This window comes from Rhinolophus sinicus, chromosome 16 (assembly GCF_057876585.1).
Source record: "Rhinolophus sinicus isolate RSI-liver-muscle chromosome 16, RSI-T2T, whole genome shotgun sequence".
NCBI lineage: Eukaryota > Metazoa > Chordata > Mammalia > Chiroptera > Rhinolophidae > Rhinolophus > Rhinolophus sinicus.
In genome coordinates, this window is record NC_142516.1 from 188,011,520 (window position 1) to 188,036,639 (window position 25,120).

The following is a 25,120-nucleotide window of genomic DNA, read 5'->3' on the forward strand; positions in this document are numbered from 1 at the left end:
AGTTTTAGACAGTAGGTTGCACACATTTGTGAGTTTGCTAAATGGATTTGCATATGTTACTGATAGGAGATGTAGTGTTGACGATGCAAATAGATATCACCGAAGCCATGGGAATACATGAGATTGCCCAGGTAGATAATGGTTTAGAAGGGAAGAAGGCCCTGAAGAACTTCATTTAAGTCTGAGTATCAGAGCATATAAATCAATATGATTTTGGTGTTGTTACTCGAGAAAATACGTGGCCTTTTACATGATTTTAGAATTGATAGCAAAATTCCTTTCCAGCTAAGACTTGCCTTTGTTTGAAAAAAAAAAAAAACTTTGATAAGCCATCTGAGGTTGAGACCACTGGAGTATGCTTCAGTGGTACACTTAAGCACGGAAATAGAACAGAGAACTACTATGCAGGAGAGAAAAAGAATTTATTCTGCTTTGTAAAGACGGGAAGAAGACAGAGGAGGCTCCCTGATGCGGAGACGAGGCTATGGGGTTACTGGAACTTCGCAGTGGGAGGGCAGCTAAAGGAAGGTAGTCTATCTACTGTTCCACTTTGAGTTGTTGGAGCTGCTGCCCTGTAAACCCTGCCTCCATCTTCACCTGCCCAATTTTTAGTAAAACAGAAAACTTATAAATGCTTACTGTAATTTTGTTTGTTTGTTTAAAAAAACACACAAAGAAGCAGCTAGGTATTATGTCAGAGTCAAAGAAATAAGGGACAAAGGCAGCACATTGCTACGTAAGAAGTAGCCTCTGAAAACAGCTCCCACCCAGGAATTCGCAGAAATTTGGGGGCTGGCTTTGAACTCTAATAGGATGTAGAATTGAAGGGTTTGTTTTCCATAGATTTTTGAGGGAGAGTCGTATCTTTCATCTCATACACATCTCATTATCCATTTTTAAATGATCTTTTTGTATTGCTTTAAAATTATTTTTGAATAGGTAATACAGTTATAAGGTCAACAGCACCAAGGGACTGTAAAGTAAGTCTCCCTCCTATACTGTCTCTTACCCAGAAGCAAACATCATCATCTGTTTCTTCTTTCCAGAGACATTCCATTCATATAAAGTGCATACATGTATATTATTTAAAAATGTTCTTAGAAATTTCACCATAGAAACACTTCTGCATCCTGCTCTTTTTCTTACTAGACCCTGGAGATCTATATCACTACAGAAATGCTGCCTTTAAATGGCTGTATAGTTTTCTACATATGGATGTACCATAATTTATTCAAGTTATCTACTGATGGTCATCTAAATTGCTTCCAGATTCTTGCTCTTATGGAAAATACTTCAATGAAAACCTTATGCATACATCCTCCGCACATGTGCAAATTGAAATGATTCTTCTTGTCAAGGGAGTGTAAAGCCACTTTCTCATCACGACACGGGGCACAACACGCAGGAGGCAGGTGCCAAAGACAGCAGAGATAAAGGTTCAGAAAGCTCAGCTTAGCATCTCAGAGACCTGCAGCAGCAAAAGCACAGCCAGCATGTTTCAGGGCAACTGGAGGAAAGCAAAACATTGCAGGGAAATAAACGAATAAAGACTTAGTATTTAGAGATCTGTGTTTTCCAAGATGACATTCTAAAGCAGGGGTGTCCAAATTGCGGCCCGCGGGCCAACTGTGGCCCGCAATCCATTTTTAATTGGCCCACAGCAAATCCCAAAAATATATTTAGTTTACTTAACTAAACCAGGTGAGGCAATACGTACTTCACCTCGAGTGAGTGGCCCAGCTGTTTGGGTATTTTACTACATATGCCCCTTGGTGAAAAACATTGAAAAATGTTTGGACACCCCTGTTCTAAAGCATATCAGACCTCACAGGAAAAGTAACGTGGATCACACAAAGGCAAAAGAAACTAGCAAGAAGCATCTCCTGAACTTCCATGGGAAAAAGTGATAAACAGTTCTTCAGGAGAAACCGAAGACAGGGATCAGAAACTATATTTTGCATCTAGCTTTTATTATCAAGGATTGAGATTGCGTGTGTAACTGATCTTTTGAGATGCTTTATAAAATCTGGAGTTCCATCACTCCTCTAGATATTGTTACAGGCACATATGTGGAAGGGGTACACTCTCCTTTACTATTAATCAAAACTCCAGGGCCCACAGTGAAAGAAACCAAAAACTAATGATAATAAATATGAACATGTATTGAATACTTACCATGTACTTAGAACTACAAAGAACTCTCCATAAATTATCTTGTGTTATCTTCATAAAACTCTATTAAGAAGGTAAGATTATTATTCAAATTCAGCAAATGAGGAAACCAAGCATAAGAAACTTGCCCGTGTTCACACAGCTAATACATGATGGAATCAAGATTCAAACTTGGGCACGCTCAGTCAGAATCTCATCACACTGGTGGGTGCATAAAGTTTTAGACAAACAGAATCGGAGTCTATTGTTGATAACTAGCCCTGACCTAGCCATCGCCTTATGTTAGCTCTTTCCTTATTCCTAAGGCTTCCTTAAAAACCTGGTGTTTGTCAGGAAACCACTTAACTCACCTCGAGGAAAAATAATGCATTCCAGATAAGTGCAGAAAAAGAGACAGCCCTTATACAAATTCTCTCCAAATGAAGCTTATTTCTCTGTGTGCTACAAGTTAAACATTCATTTAAAAAATGTTATTATTGGTATTATGGCCTAATGTGTGCTTATACAATTATAACAAAGAGTATGTGTTTTAAAGAATTAAAATGAAAAGAAAAACTTAAAGGCCACAGTAAAAGGTCAAACATATCAAAAGTTGATCCTATGACAAAATGTGACGCATAATAAACAGTCAGTAAACATTTTTTGAATGACTCCATACAATTGAAAGAAAATGACCAGGGTATCAGAAGCTATTAGAAAGCATTCTAGGTGAGCCAAATTAACATCTAAGGCAATTGTACACAGAAGGCACAGAATAATCTTCAGAATAGGACAAGCAACAGTTCCTCTCCACGTCCCAGATAAATGGCAACTAGGACAGTTAAGAAAAAAATAGAACATAGGGGTACATATATCTTTACAGATAAATGTTTTCAGATTTTTTTGGTAGATACCCAGGAGAAGGATTGCTGGGTCATATAGTAATTCTATTCTTAATTTTTTGAGGAACCGTCATACTATTTTCTATAGTGGCTGTACCAATTTACATTCCCACCAGCAGTATATGAGGGTTCCTTTTTCTCCATAACCTCTCCTGCACTTGTTATTACTTGTCTTGTTGATAATAGCCATTCTAACAGGTGAGAGGTGGTATCTCATTGTGGTTTTGATTTGCATTTCCCTAATAGCTAGATACATGTACCCCTATGTTCATTGCAGCATTATTCACAATTGCCAAGACATGGAAACAACCTAAGTGGCATTTGATAGATGACTGGATAAAGAGGATGTGGTACATATACAATGGAATACTACTTGGCCATAAGAAAAGATGAAATACTGCCATTGGTGACAACAAGGATGGATCTTGAGACTATAATAGTACTAAGCAAAGTAAATCAGAAAAAGTCAAGAAACTTAGGCTTTCACTCATATGTGAGATATAAAACTGAGAGCAACAAATGAACAAGACAAATAAACAAGAACTCATCGACTCAGACAAAAGTTTAGTGGTTACCAGAGGGGATGGGCGGGGGAGCAAGAGGAGGGTAAAGGGGATTAAATATATGGTAACAGAAGGAGATTTGAATTTGGGTAGTGAACACACAATGCAATATACAGATGATGTATTAGAGAATTGTACACTTGAAACCTATATAATTTTACTAATGGATGTCACCCCCATAAATTTAATTAAAAAAGAAAGCAAAGAAAAATATAGAAGAGGAAGAGTTTCCAGATCCAATTGCTGATAGAAGTAATTTAGCTTCAGTGTAGCCACAGATGGTCTCATAGCATGACGTTCTCTGCTAGCTCTTGTTCATGTTAAAAATATTCTGTTTTTATGCTGCCTAACATCTACAGATATGAATATTTACTTTATCCACCACTTGAGCACACAAAACTAGGATGGGCCTTAAAAATACAAACTAAAGACCTGGATCATGAGACTATTTCCTTCTTTCTGCAATAGGTGAATTCCTCCAGAGAAAAATCAATGATTTTCTCACTGACCCCAATTGATGCGTGTTAACGCACTGACTCAGTTCATAGCATCTTCTTGCCTTGATCTGGGGAGTTACTCCAATCCTCCTCCCCCAAAAACTGCTCTTAAGGTACCAGGCAATTTCTTCTAGATCCTGTGAACTTTCTAGAACCAGGTGGTCTCATTTCCATGACCTCTTGAGATACCCACTCCACTTTTGAGAGAAAACCTGAATCAAAGAGGGGTGCATGAACATTTGATCTTCTGACAAATTCAATCCAGTTGCCAAGGATTGCAAAGTTTTTACAAAGGCTGTCTTGCTATTAACAGAAACGTGGGGTCAATTCCATCTTTTCCCTCCCCTTTATAGCGAGGTTTCTTTTTTTTTCTACAACTTAATGAGGTATAAAAATATACAAAAGCTGTACATATTTAATGTATACAATTTGATAAGTTTGGACATGTGCAAACACTTATGATACCATCAAGGTAATAAACATATCCATCACATCCAAGTTTCCTGTGTCTCGTGTGTGTGTGTGTGTGCACGTGCTATGATCCTTGACATGAAATCTACCATAGTAACAGTTTAAGTGCACAGAACCTTAGCTAACTGTAGGCACCATGTTGGTACAGCACGTCTCTAGAGTTTATTCATCTCGTATAACTGTAATTTTATGCTCATTGAATGGAAACTCCCCATTTTCTCCTCCACCTCCCAGATTTGTTCCAAGACCCCTGCCGATACCAAAATCCACAGGTGCTCAAGTCCCTGATATAAAAGTGTTGTATTTGCATATAACCTCTACACATCTTCCCCTGTACTTTAAATCATCTCTGGATTACTTATAATACCGAATACAATGTATCTGTTATATAAATAGTTGTTATGCTGTATTGTTTAGGGAATGATAATTTTTAAAAAGTCTGTACAATGGAACGATCAAGCACCAATGGAACGATCAAAGGCCAACTACGTAGCACATATCAGCAACAACTTAATATTTGTTTTGTTCCAATATTTTCCAGCGGCTGTTGGTTGAATCCGGGGATACAGGACCTGCTGATACGGAGGGCCAACTGTAATGGTCCCTTCTTTATCTCTTACTCTTTTACCCTTAACTTCAATTCTACCCTGACTACTCAGCAAAAACTGCTCTGTTCTCAGGTCATTATTTATCTTCTAGTTACCAAATCACATAAATATAACTTGACTCCCCAAAGCATTTGCTATAAATACTATTGAGAACTCCCTTCCTCCTGAAATTCTCTTCCTTTGGTGTCTGTGACCTATCTTCTTTTGAATTTCCTCCTACATGTGATTGTTCCTTCAACAGGGATCATTTTGGCATTCCTATCCTTTAAATGATGATGTTCCTTAAGGTTTCTTCTGCATTCATTTCTTATTAATGCTGAATATCCACTCACATCGCCCACATTTGTTTTCTACACACCCATTATTTCTCCTGAGCCTGAGGCCTTAACTTTCAATTACCCACTAGGCATCTCCACCTGGAAATCTCACAGGCATCTCACGCCAAACAAGTTCTTGTTGTGTTCTTTCTTCATGTCCTGTCGTTATGTGTGCAATGTCCATTCATCCCGATGCCCACACGAGGCCCCTGAACCACCACCCACTCTCTATGTCCCAGGGATCTCGTTTTTTAAAAAAAATCAACTCTCTCTCTCTCTCCATATATATATATATATATGGAGAGAGAGAGAGAGAATTGATTTTTTTTATAAATCAATTATAAAAATTAATATATATATACATATATATATATTAATTTTTATTGGGGAATATTGGGGAACAGTGTGTTTTTCCAGGACCCATCAGCTCCAAGTCAAGTCGTTGTTTTCAATCTAGTTGTGGAGGGCGCAGCTCCCCGGACCATATGGGAACCGAACCAGTGACCTTGGTGTTATGAGCACTGTACTCTAACCACCGAGCCAACCAGCTGCCCCATATCCCAGTGATCTCTTAATACTATCCTCTTATTATCTCTTCTCTGTTCCATCTTCTCCACCACCGACTTTGCCTAGTTTGCGGTGCTATCACGTCTCACCTGGGTGACATTGCTATTTGCTCTCCTTGTTTTCCCAAGCACTAGACCATACTGGTGTCCAACCACTCTCTGTTGATGGGATGAACACATTGTAACAATGCCTGTCCCCAGCTCGGCTCCCCTGTGACACATCATGCTTGCCCCAGCCACCTTTCTGACAGGTAGTCATGCCGCATTGGCCCCACTGCAGACCCTTCCACTGCCTCCAGGATCCATCTTAGTCCCCTTAGCCTGCCACACAAAGCCCTTCTCCTGCCGCATCTCTAGCCTCACCTCCCACCACGCCCCAAGGTACCCTCCCTGTACCCTCGTGAGACAACTCCCAGAGCCAGGACTCTGTAAGGACTTCTTCTCCCTCTCTTTTGTCAAGGTTCACGTTACATGCTGTACAGAGCAGACTGCAAGTGCACGCATCGGTGGGCTCTGGCAAGTGTATACAGTCGGGAAGCACCACCGCAATTAATACACAGAACGTATCCATCATCCCAGGATGCTCCCTATGTCCTCTCCAGTTAATCACCTCAGATTAATCACTGTTCTGATGTCTATCGCCATATGCTAGTTTTGTCTATGTGGCTTCCAACTGTCCAGTCGTCTTCCAACCATGCCTCTCTAACAGCAACATTTTTATTTTAGTCATTCTGGTGTACGTTAAGTGGAGTTTCGTTGTGGCTCTAGGTTTCATTTTCTTGTCTAATGATACTGAGCACCTTTTCAATGTGATTTCTAGCATTTACATATCCTTTTTCTTGTGAAATAAAAAGTTTTTACCCATTTCAAACATTGAGTTGTCTTTTCATTTCTCATTTGAGGGAGTTCTTTATGTATTCTGAATATAAGTTCTTTACCAGATGCATAACTTTTCCGGTCTTTGGCTTACCATTTCTTTTTCTCGACGATATCTTTTGAAGAACAGAACGTTGTAATCTATCATCTTTTTCTTCACTCCTTTTAGTTTGTTGTGCAGGATTCTTCACCTGGGAGACAATTCCTCCCTGTCTACGAGAGTCACTTTCATCATAGGATATGGTAAATACTGACGTTCTCGTTCCATTTTCTCCACAAGCTTGGGGCCAACTTAAGAGCAGAGACTGTGTTTCACGGAGTGTTTTATATCTAGTAGAATGCTTATCAAGTAGCAGTTGCTGAAAAACTACTTATTACTCAAACGCACAAATGAATATGTTCAAAATTGGAAGAATCAACTGAATTTCACCAATTAACTTCTTGGCACACAATTTTCTCTTCCTGAAAACAAAGAGAACTCCCTACTTACATTGCAAGCATGTACAAGCAATGAAAGCTTTATGAGGTTGTGACAATGGAGGGTTCTGCCTCTTAGTGTGTACATCAGTAAGCAGCCTGCAAATACATACTTTTCACAGATTTTTGTTATTATTATTATATCGTGAATCCCAATTTTCATTTGAAAAGCAATATACATAATTCTTAATAAATTAGATCTTTCTCATGAAATGCTGGGACATCATGAAACAAAAATACATATAATTAGTCAGAACTTGAGACGTAAGGGTTTACATTTGACTTCATCATGTCAGCATGATGAACTTTTTATTTCACTAACGAGGTCCACTACTGTCTAAAATCATAAAGACTACATAAAAATGATAATGCCGTCATTAAATCTGGCCAAGACATTAGAACTTAATAAATTCCAGAAAGAATGCCAACTTGAAAACGGGAGCTAAGAAGTCATAATCCTATTCTTACAGGAAAGTGCCGTGAGAAAAAAGAAACTGGAAAGCACCAGCAATACACGAAAGCGACGGGCTAACTGAGGAAGAAGCAAAGTGCGGTCTCCTCTCCGTAGGAAACTACAAAGTGGAGAAGCCCTTGATCAGTGGACAACACACAATCAAAGGACATTCAGCACCATATGAATGAAGCATTTGAGAGGAGAGCGACTTTTTCCATAGCAACCAAGCCTCAGAAAGTACAGAATTTCATTGGCCAGATCTTGTACGGTTCTTTCAGGGCAGCATGAATCTTCACCCTGGATGATTAAAAGTACCAGAGAAGCAAGCATGACATTCAGATATTGAAGTTAAACTGATAAATATATATAGAGAGAACCAGAAATAGAGTTACATGCGTACACAGCCAGAATGCTCAATTTCCAAATATGAAAAGAAATGATTTAGAAACTAATTGAAACTGTAGCTTTAAGGATTTAATGCGATAACTCAGCTTCGTCTAATAAAGGAATCTGCCCATTATCCATTATGCAATGTTTGCTCCTGAAAGAGCTGGTGCTGTGAGGGGGTCATGACAGGGTCTAAATCTTCCTCTTACTCAAGGCGTTATGCTGGGATCAGGAGTGTGAGATAATCTTTCTGAAATGGCCAAGACCCCTGAAACACAGAGATGTGGACTTGCCCCTGGCACAGAAGTACCGGTGAAATAAGCTCACGTAGAAAGCGGGGGAGCAACAAGCCACTGGTGCTTGTGATGACTCATCATCCAGGAAACTGTTGGCCCAACGACTCCTGAACCATGACCTGGCCCTCAGTGCCCTAAACCATGTCTGAACAGTCTCAAGCTCAGTCCAAAACAGACACGCAATTCTCTCTTAAGAATCTGGTCATGATGGAAGGTCAATAAACAGGAAGTTCAAATGCTGGCTGCAAAGAATTCAAGTTGAAAACAGAAACTATATCTTACCTTTAATATCCTGCGTGCCTGGAACAACACCTGGTTGGATGATTATCAGGTGAATTAATGGGAGGCCTTAAAAGTAGACAGAAACATTTATAGGGCTGTTGGAGTTGAAGGACTCTATTTATGAAATTAAAGTAGCAAACCCAATAACTTAATTAACACTATGACTCATTTAGTTATTGATCAAAGAGAGAATTTATTCACAGAGCTTTTCAAATACAAACAAAATAGCACTTTTTTTGTGTGTTTTACAAAATGAATATTGAAAGAAAGGTGGTACAACACAGTTCAATAACGGACTAAAGAAAACAAGGTCTAATGACTGGAAAATGGACAGAAATATGCCCCTTTACTTCCTAAGAACATCATAGCAGAAGCTACTCAGAGAAATATAGCATATTTTTGAATAATATTGAAATACAAAGTCTTAACTCTAAATGTCTGCATAAACACTGAAAACATATGGAGGGCGTAAAGAGTTTATGCAGGATATACAAAATACTGATACAGTGGTGTATTGGTCCATTTATTAGGTTTAATGTATGCTTTTATAAAGTGATAATACTGTATTTTAAATGTATATTAAAAAGAAAACAGAGGAGTAATGCACCGCTAACCCGCTTGTACAGTCTCTGTGACAACTGACGTGTTTGTGCGTGGGCAGGTGTGTGAATGAGTCTATCTTTATGTTCTCGTGTGCTTTCAGAAACGCCATGACTTACAGGGAACGTCTGTGGGTCACCCTGCTTCCCAACATGTTACTGTGTCTACTAGCCCTTTTGATTCTCTGAGTCTTTATCTTTAGAAAAAACAAAAGCGAAAACCCTTGTTTGCATATGTGGATTTGTTTTAGGTGTGTATGCATTCTACATTAACAATACTCTGTGGAATAGAAACACCTAGTACCCCTGCAGTATTTTTAGCCTTTGGTCCATTTTTCTCGATCATTCCATTTCCTTTACAAGTCTCCCACCTTACTTAATATTCATCATTCCATCGGGTTTCATTTCATTAGCATTGCATGGATTAGAACCACGATTCCACCTTCTGAAAGGTGCTGGAAGTTTCCGCACCTCCAAGCCCCCTGCGCTCAGCGTCTCCTCTGGTTATGCCTGGGGGCTTCAGCTCAGTATGGGTACTGCTTCTGTTTCTTGCCAGAGAAGCAGGCCAGCCACGTGCACAGCAGGATGGCGCCGCCGGCCCCTGCCCCTGTGCAGTAGTAGGCCCAGCCGATTTCACACTTACCTAGGGACACAAGACAGGGAAAGAAAGCAGGCACAGATCAGGATGATTTGGCAGGAGGCTCCATTATTTCTCCCATTGTGTGCATTCCTGGTTCTCAGAGGTGAGACTGAAACACCCGTGGTAAATGAGGTGTACTCAATCAAAGGGAATCAAAACTTGTGCTCAATGCTCTGTGGAGACTGTGGAAAGCTAGAATGGTTGTGTGCATTTCAGAAAGACCTCAAGGCCTATGCCTAATGCCTGTAATGCCCCCAGACCTGGCAAGAAAAGGAAGAATGGCAGTAATTGGATTGAAGAGATGAAGGTATTCATTCTAATTTAAATCACCCAAACTCATATGCATAATGAGGTACCTTAGGAAAAACTCAAAATAGATACAGTCCTTCTGAAAAGGGCCACTCTAAGGAATAGACCCATTTGAAGGATAAGGTGATGGTGAATACTGCTATTTACATGTAACTGCTAAATGACTCACACAGATTGAATCAGAAGAAAAACTCCCAGATTCTTCTTGGGTCAACACTCACCTTTAAGTTAAAGCAACATATAAACGATAACATAATGATAAGGGTCCAATTGGGTCCTCAACTCTCAGGGTTGGATTAGTATTAGTAGTGATAATGACACACCCACAGTACTAAAAATATAATTAGTAAATGAAGCAGGAGTAGCTATATTAATTTCAGAAAAAGCAGACTTCAAAGCAAGAAGTTATCAGGGATAACAAAAGTCATAAATAGTGATAAAGGAGTCAATTCTCTAAGAAGACATAATAATCCATAAGGTGTGTGTGTGTGTGTGTGTGTGTGTGTGTGTGTGTGTGTGCCTAATGATAGAGCATCGAACTACGTGAGGCAAAAACTGACAGACTTCAAGGAGAAATAGATGAATTAGTTATCATAGTTGGAGATTTCAATACTCCTCTATCAGAAGTAGACAGATCTAGCAGGGAGAAAAAACTGTAAGGAAACAGTTAAAATCAACAACACCATTAATCAACTGAATATAATTTCAATCTATAGACTACATCCAACAATAGCAGAATACACGTTCTTCTCAAGGTAGATAAAACATCCACCAAGATAGTGGGCCATAAAACAGATTTTAACACGTTAAAAAAAAACAATAATCATACAATGTCTGCTCTTAGACCACAATGGAATTAAACTGGAAATCAGTAACAAAAAGATGACTGGAAAATCCCCAAATTTGCGGATATTAGACAACACCCTTTTAAATAACACACATGCCAAAGAAGAAATCTCAAGAGAAATTTTAGAATATTCTGAACTAAGTTAAAATAACATAACTTATCAAATTTTGTGGGATGCAGCAAAAACAATGCTCACAGGAAAATTTGTAACATTGAATGCATATATTAGAAAATAAGACAAATCTACTATTGATAATCTACGTTTCCACCTTAGAAACCTACAAAAAAGAAAGGCAAATTAAACTCAAAAGAAACAGAAAAATAAATAATAAGAATTAGAGTAGAAATCAGTGACATTCTGAGGCCTGCATTACCATAACACTAAAACCAGACAAAGACATTACAAGAAACGAAAACTACAGACAAATATTTCTCATGAACATAGATGCAAAAATCCTCAACAAAATATTAGCAAATTGAATCCAACAATGTTTAAAAAAGATTGTACACATGACTCAGTGATAATTCTCCCAGGCGCAAAAGGCTTGTTCAACATTTGAAAATCAATTAATATAATCTATGACATCAACAGACTAAAAAAGAAAAATCCTATGATCACATTAATAGACACGGAAAAGTATTTGACAAGTCCAACAGCCATTCATGATAAAAATTTCACTAAACTAGGAATAGAAAGGAACTTTCTCAATTTTATAAAGCATATCTATAAAAATACTACAGCTAATGTCATACTTCATGATGAGAAACTCAGAACTCTCCCAGTAAGATTGGGTGTAAGCCAAGGATGTCCCCTCCCTTCACTCTTTTTCAATGTCAGCTGGAAGTCCTAGTTAATACAGTAAGGAAGGACATTAAAGGTATACAAATTGGGAAAGAAGAAATAAAACTGTTTGTAGATGACACGATTGTCTATGTAGAAAATATGAGAGTCCACAAAATACTCCTGGAACTAATCAGCAACTATGGTAAATGGTAGGCGACAAGGGTAATATACAAAAGTCAATTACTTCCTATATACCAGCAATGAACAAGTGAATTAGATATTAAAAAAAACACACAAAAAACAACAACCACCAATCAGTTACATCAGAACCTAAAAATGAAATAATTAGGTATAAGTCTAGGAAATATATAGCAGGAGCTATATGAGGAAAACTATAAAACTCTGGTGAACAAAATCAAAGAGCTAAATAAATGGAGAGATATTCCATGTTCATGGATAGGAAGACTCAATATTGTCAAAACGTCAGTTCCTCCCAATTTGATCTATAAATTCAATGTAGTCACAATCAAAATCCCAGCAAGTTATTATGTGGATATTGACAAACTGGTTCTAAAGTTTGAATGGTGAGGTGAAACACCCAGAAGAGCCAACACAGTAACGAAGGACAAGAACAAAGTTAGAGGACAGGCATTACCTGACTTCAACACGTACCATAAATCTCTAGTCATTAGTGAAAGAATAAACAAATAGATCAATGGAACAGAATAGAGAACCCAGAAATAGCCCATAAATATCGTCAACTGATTCTTGACAAAAGAGTAAAGGAAATACAATGGAGCAAATGTAGTCTCTTCAACAAATGGTGCTGTAACACTTTGACATCCATATCCAAAAACAAACAAATAAAATAAAAACTAGGCACAGACCTTACACTTTTCACAAAAATTAACTCAAAATGAATCATGAACCTAAATGTAACACATAAAACTATAAACCTGCTAGCAGATAACTTAAGGGAAAACCTGGATGCCCTGGGGTATGATGATGACTCCAGAAACAACACCAAAGGCACAAGAAAGAAACTAATTAATAAGCTGGACTTTGTTAAAATTAAAAAAACTGAAAGACAGTGTCAAGAGAGTGGGAAGACAAGCCACAGACTAGGAGAAAATATTTGCAAAAAACACATCGGATGAAGGACTGTTATTCAAAATACACACAGAACACTTAAAACTCAACAATAAAACAGACAACCTCATTAAAAAATGGGCTAAATTTCTTAATAAACCCCTCACCAAAAAAGATACACAGATGGTAAATAAGTATGTGAAACGATGCTCCATATCATATATCATCAGGGAAATGCACAGAGATCCCACTACACACCTATTAGAATGGCTCAGATCTGGAACACTGACACCACCAAGTGCTGGCAAAGATGTGGAACAGGAACTCTCATACATCGATGGTGAGAACGCAAAACATCACAGTCACTTTGGAGAACAGTTTGGCTGTTTCTTACAAAACTAAACCTACTCTTACCATACAATCCATCAATCGTGCTTTTTGGTATTTAGGCAAAGGAGCTGAAAACTTATATCCACACAAAAACTTGCACGTGGATTTTAATAGCAACTGTATCCATAATTGCCATAACTTTGAAGCAACCACGATGACCTTCAGAGCCAGGACTCACACCTGGATTCCAAGTTCTAAGACTAAGAAGTCATTGCCTCAGAATATCCTATCTGAGTTAATCAAATGGGTTTCTGTATTCATTAATCCTTTTTCTTTTTCCAGCATCCAAGTTATTCCTTTCATGTGCACAGTGAGAAAAGCCTCTGTATCTCTCACTGAACATTGTCTTTTCTGTGCCAATTTTAATCAGTCTGTTAGTCTTACGATTTGATCAGAAAATACAACTGTTTTCCTTCCCTTTCTCTTGTTCTTGTTTACACATTACACTAGACACAAACTCATACACTAAAATACTTGGATTCCATAGTCATTGAACATATAAACCATAGATTTAAACCCACATCTCTCTTTACAAGTCAGGCATTTTGACCTTGTTTATTAATCATCTCTCTATTGAAAAATACAAGGACTGTTAAGTGTAGCACGTAATTTGACTTCATATCTTCACTGACGTGTACTGGAGGGGTAGGTAGCTTGTGCCCTATGTACAGTGAAGAAGGCAAGGCAAGGCAAAGCTAAGTGAGTCATTGGCTTGTCACCAAAAGCCAAGAGTGGCAAAATTTGATCAAGGGCTTCCACATCTCAAACGTATTCTCAAGTATTACCTATGCACACACACAACAGGCTACATTATTCAGTTCTCCTTGATTTCTCCCTTTCCATATCCAATATAAATAATAAGAGTTTTAAAATAGCAATTTAGTGATTGATTTATGCATTGAGTACCATTTGCTCTGAATTGCGAGAAGAGCTTCACATGAAGTAGATACCAGTGCATTTGATCCTCAGAAGAATGTGATGTGATAGATTCATATCATCCCTATCGGTCAGTGAGAAAACTAAGGCCAAGGAAAGTTCAATAAATAACCTGACAAGGACTCTCCGTTAGTAAGTGGCAAGTCTTTTGCCTTTGTGTCCAAAATTGATCCTATGGCATGTCGCCTCTCAACGCCTGCAGTTCCCCAAGACGGTCTTACCTGCCCTCCTGGCTTTCCTGTCTCCTTGCTTCTATTTATAGCATCACCAACAACAAAGCAGGCAGCTATCTTTTTAACAATAAATCATGTGAAATCGCTCTCTTACTTAAAATCCTCTAATGAATTCTCAAAAATCCAACCTCCTTCCAATGGCTCGGAAGGCCTTGAATGAGCTGCTATTTGCCTTCCCGTCAGACCTCACGACCCCCTTCCCTCTGGTCTTTCTTCTGGCCACACTGGTTGGCTTCTCTGGATCACATTAGGCTCGTTGCTGGCTTGAGTGTGTCACTCATTATTCCCTCTACCCAGAAAGTTCGACTTCCAGATGGTTAGAGAGCTGACTCTTTCTCAAATGACACCTCTGCAAAGATACCTCCCACCCCCACCTGCCTCATCGAAGTCACTCTATCCCTTCCCCCCACTCGATTGCCTGTGCAGCACTTACCATGGTTTGTAAAGATCCTGTGCGTGTGTGCGTGTGCGTGTGTGTGTGCGTGCATGTGTGTATTTCATTTCAGTCCCAATTAGGGGAGATCCTTGTACATTTTATTCCCTACTGTACCCCTACAACATTGCCTGGCTCATAGTAGGTACTCAGTAAATAACTGTTGAATGAAAGGTGAGGAACAAGAAAAATAGAAAGAAAGGAAAGGAAGCAAAATAGGCAGACAGTCAGTCCCTGAAAAACAACCTATCTGGGATTTTAAGAGTGGCTCTTGCCCAGTGTGGCCCTGAACTTTTAGAGTAGTTCCCAAACCCAGTATGCAGGTACAGCCTCATGCAGAGTGTGTTCCATGCACCAGGATGACAGATCCTGAGAGACCACGTGTCCACCTCAGGGCTGGTCTCAGGGCAACAAGGAGCTCCATTAACACTGACGCACAGGTAAGTATCCTTCAGAGGTAACAGAGGCCACTACATGGGCCAGGTTTGCTGATAACCATAGATTAATGTGCCTGTCAGTTTTGGGAATAATCTCCATTTTGAATTATCCTTTAGCTGGATTAAATAAATCTAGGAGGGAGAATTAATAGGTCACTAAGAGATGGCCAGTGGTTTACAACCTTTTAAAAAGTCAGTGAAATTTGTGGTCAGTCCATTTAGCACAGGGCTCATAACATAGAACACAACCAACTGTTCATTAATAACAAGTATTGACCTACACACAGGTCCGTAACCTAACATGAAAAGTGGGGTACACACTTCTTCATTAATTATTAGGCCCTTACTTAGAAACAAGTGGCCGATGAGGCTAATTATTTGAGAATAGTGTATGTGACAGTAGCCACGTTTATTAAATACAGATGGAAAAAAGCTACCTAAAGTTGCCAATCAGAGGACCAAGGCGAGAGAGCAAAATATTTTTTCCTGCAGATAAATCAATAAAACCACAGCAGTTCACACTTTAGGGGCTTTTAACTGTCAGGGGAACTGTAGATGGTGTAGACATTCCACCCAATTCCTGCGGATCCCTTTGCAGGTTCTGTGCTCTTGTCCCTCAGCTGCTCCTAACAAACCTTATTGGAGGACTTGTGAGGAAAGAGGCACTTCGCCCCAACTCTTAGAGAGCTGCAGCGACCCCTGGCATGACCTGTAGCCCCTGACGGACTGGTTCCGGGGTATGAAAGCCCACTTTCTTACCTCTAGGTGGAGCAAACTCTGTATTGCAAGGAAAGTTCCAGAGCCCCAGTGAGTTCAGACTGAGGCTGGGACCCCACCTGAAATATACCTTTACTGCGCATTTACTCCTCTCCTACCTGGCTTTCCCACTTCCTTACTGGTTTCTCCTCAGCACAGCTCCTTGATTACTTGAACATGAATCCTTATTTCAGGATCTGCTCTGGGGAGCTCAGTTTAAGACAAGAGCAAATGAACAAAGTCTTGCTTGCCTTTCTCTATCATAATAAGGGTTTGTGAAGTATCTCCAGAGGTCAGAGGCTTAAACACCCCACCTCACCCCACCTAAGTCCCGCCATCCCATGAAAGACCCAGCACGAGGATTGAGCCTTTAGCACCAGCTGTCTCCCACTCTCCCTGAACTACCATCTTCCTGGGGAAAATCCAACTGCTTGTCTTCAGTGTGTATACATTATTTTTAATAACTGTTATGTTTCTGGAGCCTTTCCTGTTCGTGTCATAAAACACGTAGTCAACTCCTGAGACCAACTGTCTATCAGATGAAAATGAGGAGGAAGAAAACGTGAAATAAAGGTACTTTAAAAAGTGTATCACAAAATATTGCCACTAATTACACATATATGCAAGTTTCTGAGTCTGATTTATACATTTTGTGGTTTAAATTCAACAACTGGCTAAGGTCTAAAATGAGCAACTAATGTTCAGTGTGATTAGAATATATATATATATATTCCTGTTTTTCAGATATGAAGAGTCATTTACTAATTCATAAAATGAATAATTATTAATTCAAAGATAATTTAATACGGGTTTATTCTAGTATTTTGGATTATACAGAAATATAGTCAGCCCATAAAATTAGCCTCAAGACAATACACACACACACACACACATATACCTTTTGAGAAGTAAGAAATGGTCAAGATCAGTCTAGTAAGATTAAGATGTGTCAATAGGTTTTAGGCAAATCCAAGGAAACACAAAGTCATCCAACCCCTAATTCTTGATTCCTTGATCCTCTTCCTCCCACTTTTCCATCATCCCTTTCTCCCTCACATCATTCATCAACTCAACAAGTATTTAAGTGACTACCCCAGCCAGGAGTCCCTGCGTGCTGGGGGGCTATTTGAGAACAAGATAGACACAATCTCTGCCATCTAGTCAAGGAAGTAAGTATTAAATAACAATTACTTAGATATTTATATGATGAGAATTGCAATATGTGCGTTGAAGAAAACAACTCAGGATGCTAAACAGCAAATCAGAAAGAACCCCATGCAGCGTGGTCAATGAAGGGATTTACGCTGGCCCCTGGCAGATGGGCGGCGCTCGCCAAGCGTGGATGGGGGCGGCTCGGGAAGGGCGTATTGCACCAGGTGGGGTGGGAAACGAAATGTAATGGAGAAATGCAGGCGGATCTGGAATTTGTTGAAGTATTGTTCACGTGAGAGATGGATGCCACTTTGGACCAAGAGATGGGGTTGGGTGTGACCACTTCCAGAGTTTGAGGACTTGAAACCTGCAAACTTCCTCTTCAGAACTTTCATCTGTGCTGCTGGATAGAAATGGGAGGTCTTCAACACTCATCAGTAAATCCTGAGCAGCTACAATATACATGTCTTGCAATGTTACAGGAGCTGGAGACCCCGCAGTGAACAAGACAGACATGGTCTCTGGTCTCATGAAGCTTAGGTCTTGTAAGACCGATTCTGAAATATCGCACACACATCAGTTGCATAATTTTGAAACCATCCCATGCATATTGTTAAAGAGAAAACCACAGGCCCAAAATGGTGTCACTCGTGCTAAAAGCCCATGATACCAAGCCCAGACTTAAAACCTGATCTAATTGCAGTTTCAACCTCTCCCAGAAACGTAATCTTAATCACCAGTCTGGAATTTTCTGGGCAGCACCAGTAAGGTAGTTTGTCACCTGGGTCCTCTCCATCCCCACTAGAAAGAAGAGGCAATCTGTATGATAAAAACCCTTGCCCCAAAAGATACCCTGGTCCAAAAACAATCCCTTGGTCTCTTTTGTTATTAACTCCCTTGCCCCACCTTTCTTCCTATAAAAGCCTTCCATTTTGTACGGCCCTCAGAGTACCCTGCTAGTTGCAAGATGTGGTGTTGCCCGATTCATGAATCACTTCATAAAGCCAATTAGATAAAAATTTACTCAGTGAATTCCCCCCACCACAATATTTTACACATATGTTGTGTAGACATTCAGTTGAATGAGATTGGCCAGACACGAGGGATTTTTTTTTTTTTTTTTTACATAAAACTATAAATGTAAAAACATCTAGAGTTCTGTGAGAGGCTGTGGATTTTCAAATTGCAGATTGAATATTGTATCTTGAACTCCTTGAGGGGAAAAATAGAGTTTTTTTTCTCTCTCAACATGATTCCATTAAAACCATGTGCCCAATAATAAGAATTTAGCGTTGTATTTTACATTTTAATAGGAGAAAAAAGTCTTTCTGAGTCCATTAGGCTATTAGAAAAGAGCAGACTTTAAATGTTTTAAACAGTGTGGTAGTCCATGAGCAATAATGGAACTAAAGGAAACCAGGAAATACAGGGGCATTCTTCCACTGTATTCCCCTGTGATTGGCAATAAATGCTTGTTATTATAACCCAAACAGAACACCTTTTACCAGAGGGCAAGTTTTGTCTGTGATTCTTTCAGGAAATTAGAGAAGTAAATCTGTTGAAACTTTCTGTTCTGCTCCCTGTAATGCTCCATCAAATGGGACTCCCAGCTAAATTGGTTGGCAAAATGCTGCTTTCGACAATGGGGAATACTATTCTTGACAGATAGAATGGAGGTTAATGGGACAGAAAGCAACAAACCACACCACCTGCCAAGTCAAGGGAAAAAGACGCCATGGCAGTATTCCAGGGCAGCCCCAGAGAGGGGATGGGGTGGCAGAGGTGTGGTTCAAATTAGTTGTAGTGGAGCTTTTGTTAGTGATAGAGACAGAGGAAATGGTTTAAAGAACAGTCTTAAATAAATAACACTTGAATTCCAGCAGTTCATATTTTGAGGACATTGTAGTTTAACCTCTGCCTTTTCATTAAATTGTCCGATTAAACGTTTCAGAGCTGATGTGTCATTGTATCTGCCTGCTTCACTTCCGTATTCCGGTGCTCAGTATGCACGATACATGAAACAAAGCAGAAAATCAATAGACATTTGTGGCACGGATGGATATCAGACACTAGTGGTGAGAATAAAGATCTAAAATTAATAATTATACAATAGCTGTCATGTATAGTTGTGAGTTAGGTGCTAAACAGTTTAGAAGTGGTATCTCATGTACTTGTTTTTGCCTATGATGCTTCCAGGAATTTAGAGAAGCAAATCTATATGAGTTTCCCAACATTATTTCCATTTTGAGATGAAGAAATTGAGAGATGTGCAAAATAAGTAACTTTCCCAGTATCTCAAATAAGGTTGAAACTTGAACTTGAACTTGGGTCAAATTGATTCTAGAACTTTTTCCTGTACGCAGATAATGTATTAGGAATATCGATATTAAATGTGCTTTACCCATTTGCTAGCTAGCACTTGGCTTTGTTAGAACTGACATGCCAAAGTGAAATAAAACATATTTTACCCCTTTGAATTGACCAGTCTTCTTAGGAGATTCCATGGACCTGTGTTCCTTGCATGGTTTAGTTACTAAAGGCTTGCGTCTTGCTGACTCGGCACTTCCAATTCCTGATCCAGTGGAACCAACCTGGCACTGTCCTGGCAACCCCATCCCCTCTAGAGGATGAAGGAAGTGGGGATCAATAAACTTGCTTGATGAATTCAGATAACGGATTCTTCCTGGGAGAGAACCCAGCCATGGATACACTCTTAAACAAGGTGTTTTGACCTGCCCTTGACACAGTCTGAGCAGAGCTGATGAAGGGCTCCAGGTCCTGGGCACACCCCAACCCCTGTCGTGGGCTGTCTGTGACCCCTCAGCGGTTTGACAGGAGCCACTGTGCCAGCCTCAGTCCTACCCAGAGACCTTGTCACAGAACCGCTCACTGAGCACAGGGTTGCTCTGTCAAGCATAGCACAAAACCCAACCACTCAGAGAGTCCTGTCCTCTGACTGAGGCACCTAACACAGCCCTCCATGTGTGCAGGGCCTTCCTGGGTTCTGCCTTTGAACCTGAGCCCCACCAATTCCCAGCTTACTGAGTTCCCAGCCTTGTGGCCACAAGTGTCTGAGTCCAGACATAATAGCCGAGTGACTTCATTTATCAAAGCAGAATATCTTTCACCTGTGATAGTGTAACATTTTCAACATGTTAAGATAGAAATGCAAAGTTTGTGTAGAGAAGGAGCTGGCATATTAGATTTCACCCGTTTTGCTGGAGGAAGGTGAAAGGATCAGTAGAGAGAGAAAAACTTTTGTAATCTTAAATACCGTGGACAAAAGTTCAATAGGTCTTTCTCCTCTTGAATAAATTCCTTCATGCTTGTTCATATTCAGACCATCTTGTTTGCATATGCATTAAAATCAAGCACAAAAAGAATGTGTCATGGGACCAATTCCATTTGTTCTTTTGTGAAGTTACTGAACAAAGGTATGTCTAGTCAAAAAAAGAAACAGGTTTTAAACCTTTGACCTAAAACATACAAAAGCTTTAATTCAAACTTTTAATAGAACAAGTACAAAAATGATCCCTTGTGGGTCTGGAAAGAGAACACCAAACTTGGTTGGTGGGCAAAAAATGTAGAAGTGACATGGCTGAGGGAAGAAAGTTTGTAAGGCCTGGCTTTTTCAAGCTCTGCTGTGTGTTTCTACTTGTTTATTAATGGAAAGTATAATCTCACATTGCTTCTCGGGGTTGTCCTGTACATTGATATATCCATGTACCCCTAGGAACGTGCTCCGGGTGAGGGGGCTGTCCACAAGCAGAACTGTGGAATCCCCCCCCCCCCAGTACTTCCCAAGAGTAGTTGGTGCAGAGGTATGTGTAAGGGCAGGAACCCCACAGACCAAGCCCTGAGTCTGCCTTCCCAATGTCCTGGAAGGGATGGCCACTGTCAAGCCTCCTAAGTTTCCAGAGCAGCAGCTCTGGGGACAGGGAGGGGACCCAGCATCTCCCCTGAAGAACTGCAGCCCTTGACTGTAAGGTACCAGGTACACAATACCTTTCTGTCTCTCCTGCCCCTCCACTCCCAGGGTTAGGGGACTGGATAGGAGTATTTGAACTCTCCTGGAATTTCAATGGTAACTTTTCCCCAAAACACACAGTATGCTTCAGTATGCGACGGTCCAGCTTGGAGCTTTGGGGTCACTTCAACCAAAAAGAGGAGGCAGGAAATTCTTCAAGGGCTCCCAGGTTTTCCTCATTTGGGTGCCTTACTTTCTCCACAGAGGTAACCAGGATGTAGAGTCAGAATATAAAATGCTTGAATTCAACCCTAAAGGGCCGATGCACTGGCGCGGTGGCCTTCGTAAGTATTCTCCATAACCAGGCATGTCGGAGGAAGCAGGCGTTTACTGTCTGGGAAGGTATGTATCTGCAAAGAACTCATGACAGCACTGTGTCTAACGAGACATGTCACGGTGAATTCTGATCGGAAAGTATTTATCAGCCTCGTAAATGTCATCCAATACCGTGCCATTCATTCTGGAGTGGGAGTGAGGAGAGGGCTATGCAGAGGAGGAAATGCGGGGGGCGGGCAGCAACTGGGTGTAGAAGCCCATGTGAAATATGAGTACATGTTAGATGGGCTTCAGATGTTAGGGGAAAAGACTTCCTGAGTTCTGAATTCTTTCTATTCTATTCCACGGTATAAATTTCGCTTCTTGATTCCCACAAAATATCTTGCTAAAGAGCCATCATTTTAATTTTCTCGATTGTGCTCTCTAGCCCCCTAGAAGTGTTCCAGCTCCACCGTTTGGATGAGGAGCTGAGGTGAAAAGAACAGTTCTGCCCAAATAATACGAGTGCCCCCAAGGACACGGTGCCGGCCACCACCAACTTTGGGATTTTCCAGAAAGTACTGACCCAAGGCCTCACACTTTCCTTGGCTGCTCCAACCCCCAGAAGGGCAGGACACCCAGGACAGTAGCTGAACTTGACATAAGGTCCAGCCATACTGAGCCCAAAATATACATCAAGGAGAAAAGACATTCCTATATGTTATTACGATTACTATAATTATTATACTTTCTGGAAGCTTAACAAGTTCTAATATCAGAGTGTAGGTATGGACAGCACATTTGCTTTTTTTTTTTTATTTTTTTAAATAATGGGCATCTGGAGATTTTAAATACTACTTTATGTTTGTTAGTTTCTGCAAGTGGAAAACCATAAAGCAGAAATAAAGTCTGGACAAGCACTATCCAGTAGGGGAAAAAAATAAATTTCATTTCTTTCATGTATAAGTCTATATTTAAAATAGATGAATTAAGGTCTGTAGATTAAAGTATTGTATCAATGATCATTTCCTAACTTTGGCAATTATACTGCTATGTAAAAGAATGCTGTTGTAAGGAATTAGTCACTTAACTATCTGTGGTTGGAGGGACATTATGTCTAAGAGAGAAGAGACAGAGCAGGAAGGAAGGGGGGAGTGACAAAGTAAATATGATAAAATTTAACATTAAGGAAATTTGGGAAGAGTATACAGGAATTCTTTGTACTATTTTTGCAACTTTTCTATAAAACTGAAATCATTTCAGAACCAAACATAAATAAAAATTTAACTCTATATGTGCACATATGTATATACGAGGTTGGACAATTAAGTTCCCGAACTCATCCTAGACAAAGTGCTACATACCTCATTGCTGAATATCACTACGGTCACCTTCAAAGTACTCCCCTTGGGAAGCTATGCACTGATGCCATTGCCTAGTTCACCTTCCAAAGCAATTCTGGAACTCTTTTTCTGAAATGTCCATCAGAGCTGTCATATTACCCTTGATGTCCTGAATGTCATCAAAATTGTCTTCCTTTCAATATTTACTTCATCTTCAGGTAAAGAAAGAAGTCATTGGGGGCCAGATCAGGTGAGTAGGGAGGGTGTTCCAATCCAGTTATTTGTTTACTGGCTAAAAACTCCCTCACAGACAGTGCTGTGTGAGCTGGTGCATTGTCGTGATGCAAGAGCCATGAATTGTTGGGGAAAATTTCAGGTTGTCTAACTTTTTCATGCAGCCTTTTCAGCACTTCCAACTAGTAAACTTGGTTACCTGTTTGTCCAGTTGGCACAAATTCATAATGAATAATCTCTCTGATATCACAAAAGGTTAGCGATATCATTGCAACACGTTTGTGAACTTAATTGTCTGACCTTGTATGTGTGCATACACACAGATATATAAAATTAGTGGGCAACTTTTATACTTGTAAGTATGAAGAGCAAGAATTCAACAAATGTGTTGGTTGTGTGACAGGAAAAATGAGGAACCAGCGTACGGTAATTTTTGTTGTGTTATTTTTCTCATGCAAACATGCATTCACCCTCTTGCCCTCCGTGGGCCCGTGTTACTGTGCTGAATCCACACAAGCAGGGTAACTGACGAGGTCCCTCCCTTCCGGCCACGGCCAGTACCACACAACCCCCACCCCCATTCCCACCAACCACAGCCGACGGAGCAAACAACCTGCAGATGAAATCCGCTTAAATAAAGATGCCATGCGGGCACTAATCACAAAATAGTGTAAATGGTACGTGAGGAGGCTATGTGTGCAGGACACGTGTGCCAGGGGCTCGCGGGGGTGGAAGACGTTCTCCATCTTCTCCAGGACGCCTCCCGCAGAGGACCGAGCAGTGCACGGGCTGAGCGGGCCCGTTTTCCTCCCCAGAATTTCTCGGGCCTCCCAAGATGAAGCCGTCTATACGCCATGTGAGAAACATGTCCCACTGAAGGAAGGGGTTTTTCCAGCTGAGACCTAGAAGGGTTTTACACAAGCGAAGCATGGGCTCCATAAGAGAAAGACGACAGGATTTTTATGTGCAATTCACATGGTCCTCAGGCCGTTCCAGCTGTGAGTGCTTGTGACAAGACAGGAGGCAGGAGGAAACGGGGTTGGGGATGACAATGACGGGGTGAAAGCTAAACAGGGCAGAGGCTTTTTCTCCTCGTCACCGGCTACGTGGGCTTCCTGTGCCTGTGGGAATTTCCCAGTCATTGAGGGTCACATTCCAGTGTTCCCTTGGGTCGCCCCGGCCTACCCAGTTTGGATTTTGGTTTTACTCACAGCAGCTGCCTGGCGTCCCCCGGTCATCCTCCCGCACTAGTGCTCTGCGGGAGGGAATGCAGGCTCCTGCGGGACATTCTGCATGACCTCCAGTGACTTGGACTTTGTCAGAAGTTTGGAACAGACCCAGTTAACAGCGACAGAGGAGGCGGGACACCACTGCTGCTCTGAAAACTTTGTATTTGGCGAAATCGCAGTGTATAGCCAACATCTGACCGCCAACCGGTCTCCCACGTAGCAATTTCAGAATAGGATCATAAGTTTACTTTAAGCAATGGCCAGAAATGCATCAAGAGTTAGGGGTCTCTTCCTGGACCAAGTGACAGGCAGCTCACAGGCAAGCAGAGCTCTGGGGCACAACCCCCATGCCCGCAGGCCACCAGGCTGAGCCTCAGCTGCCAGGACTGCCTGGGCATGAAGCAGCCTCAAAAGGCCACATTCCTCACAGGCGTCTTCTAACTTCTGGCCGAAGTGATGCTTGTTTTGTTAAGTATCACAGAAGCTGACAGCAGCTTTTCCTGTCCCCAGAAACAGAGACTTCTGTGTGGATGCAGGAAAACAGGTCACTCAGCTTATGAAGCACCTACTCACAGAAGCT

General features: G+C 40.6%; 1 protein-coding gene across 1 annotated transcript in view; it reads right to left on the bottom strand.

Annotated features, from left to right (window-relative positions):
• Window positions 1-9,015: 9,015 nt before the first annotated feature.
• The window catches only part of LHFPL6 (LHFPL tetraspan subfamily member 6), a 214,179-nt gene continuing 198,074 nt past the window's right edge, over window positions 9,016-25,120 (bottom strand). The window contains exon 4 of the mRNA XM_019756987.3: window positions 9,016-10,089. Within this exon, the coding sequence (XP_019612546.1) occupies window positions 9,971-10,089 (119 nt within the window). The 3' untranslated portion in view covers window positions 9,016-9,970. The remainder of the gene's footprint in view (window positions 10,090-25,120) is intronic.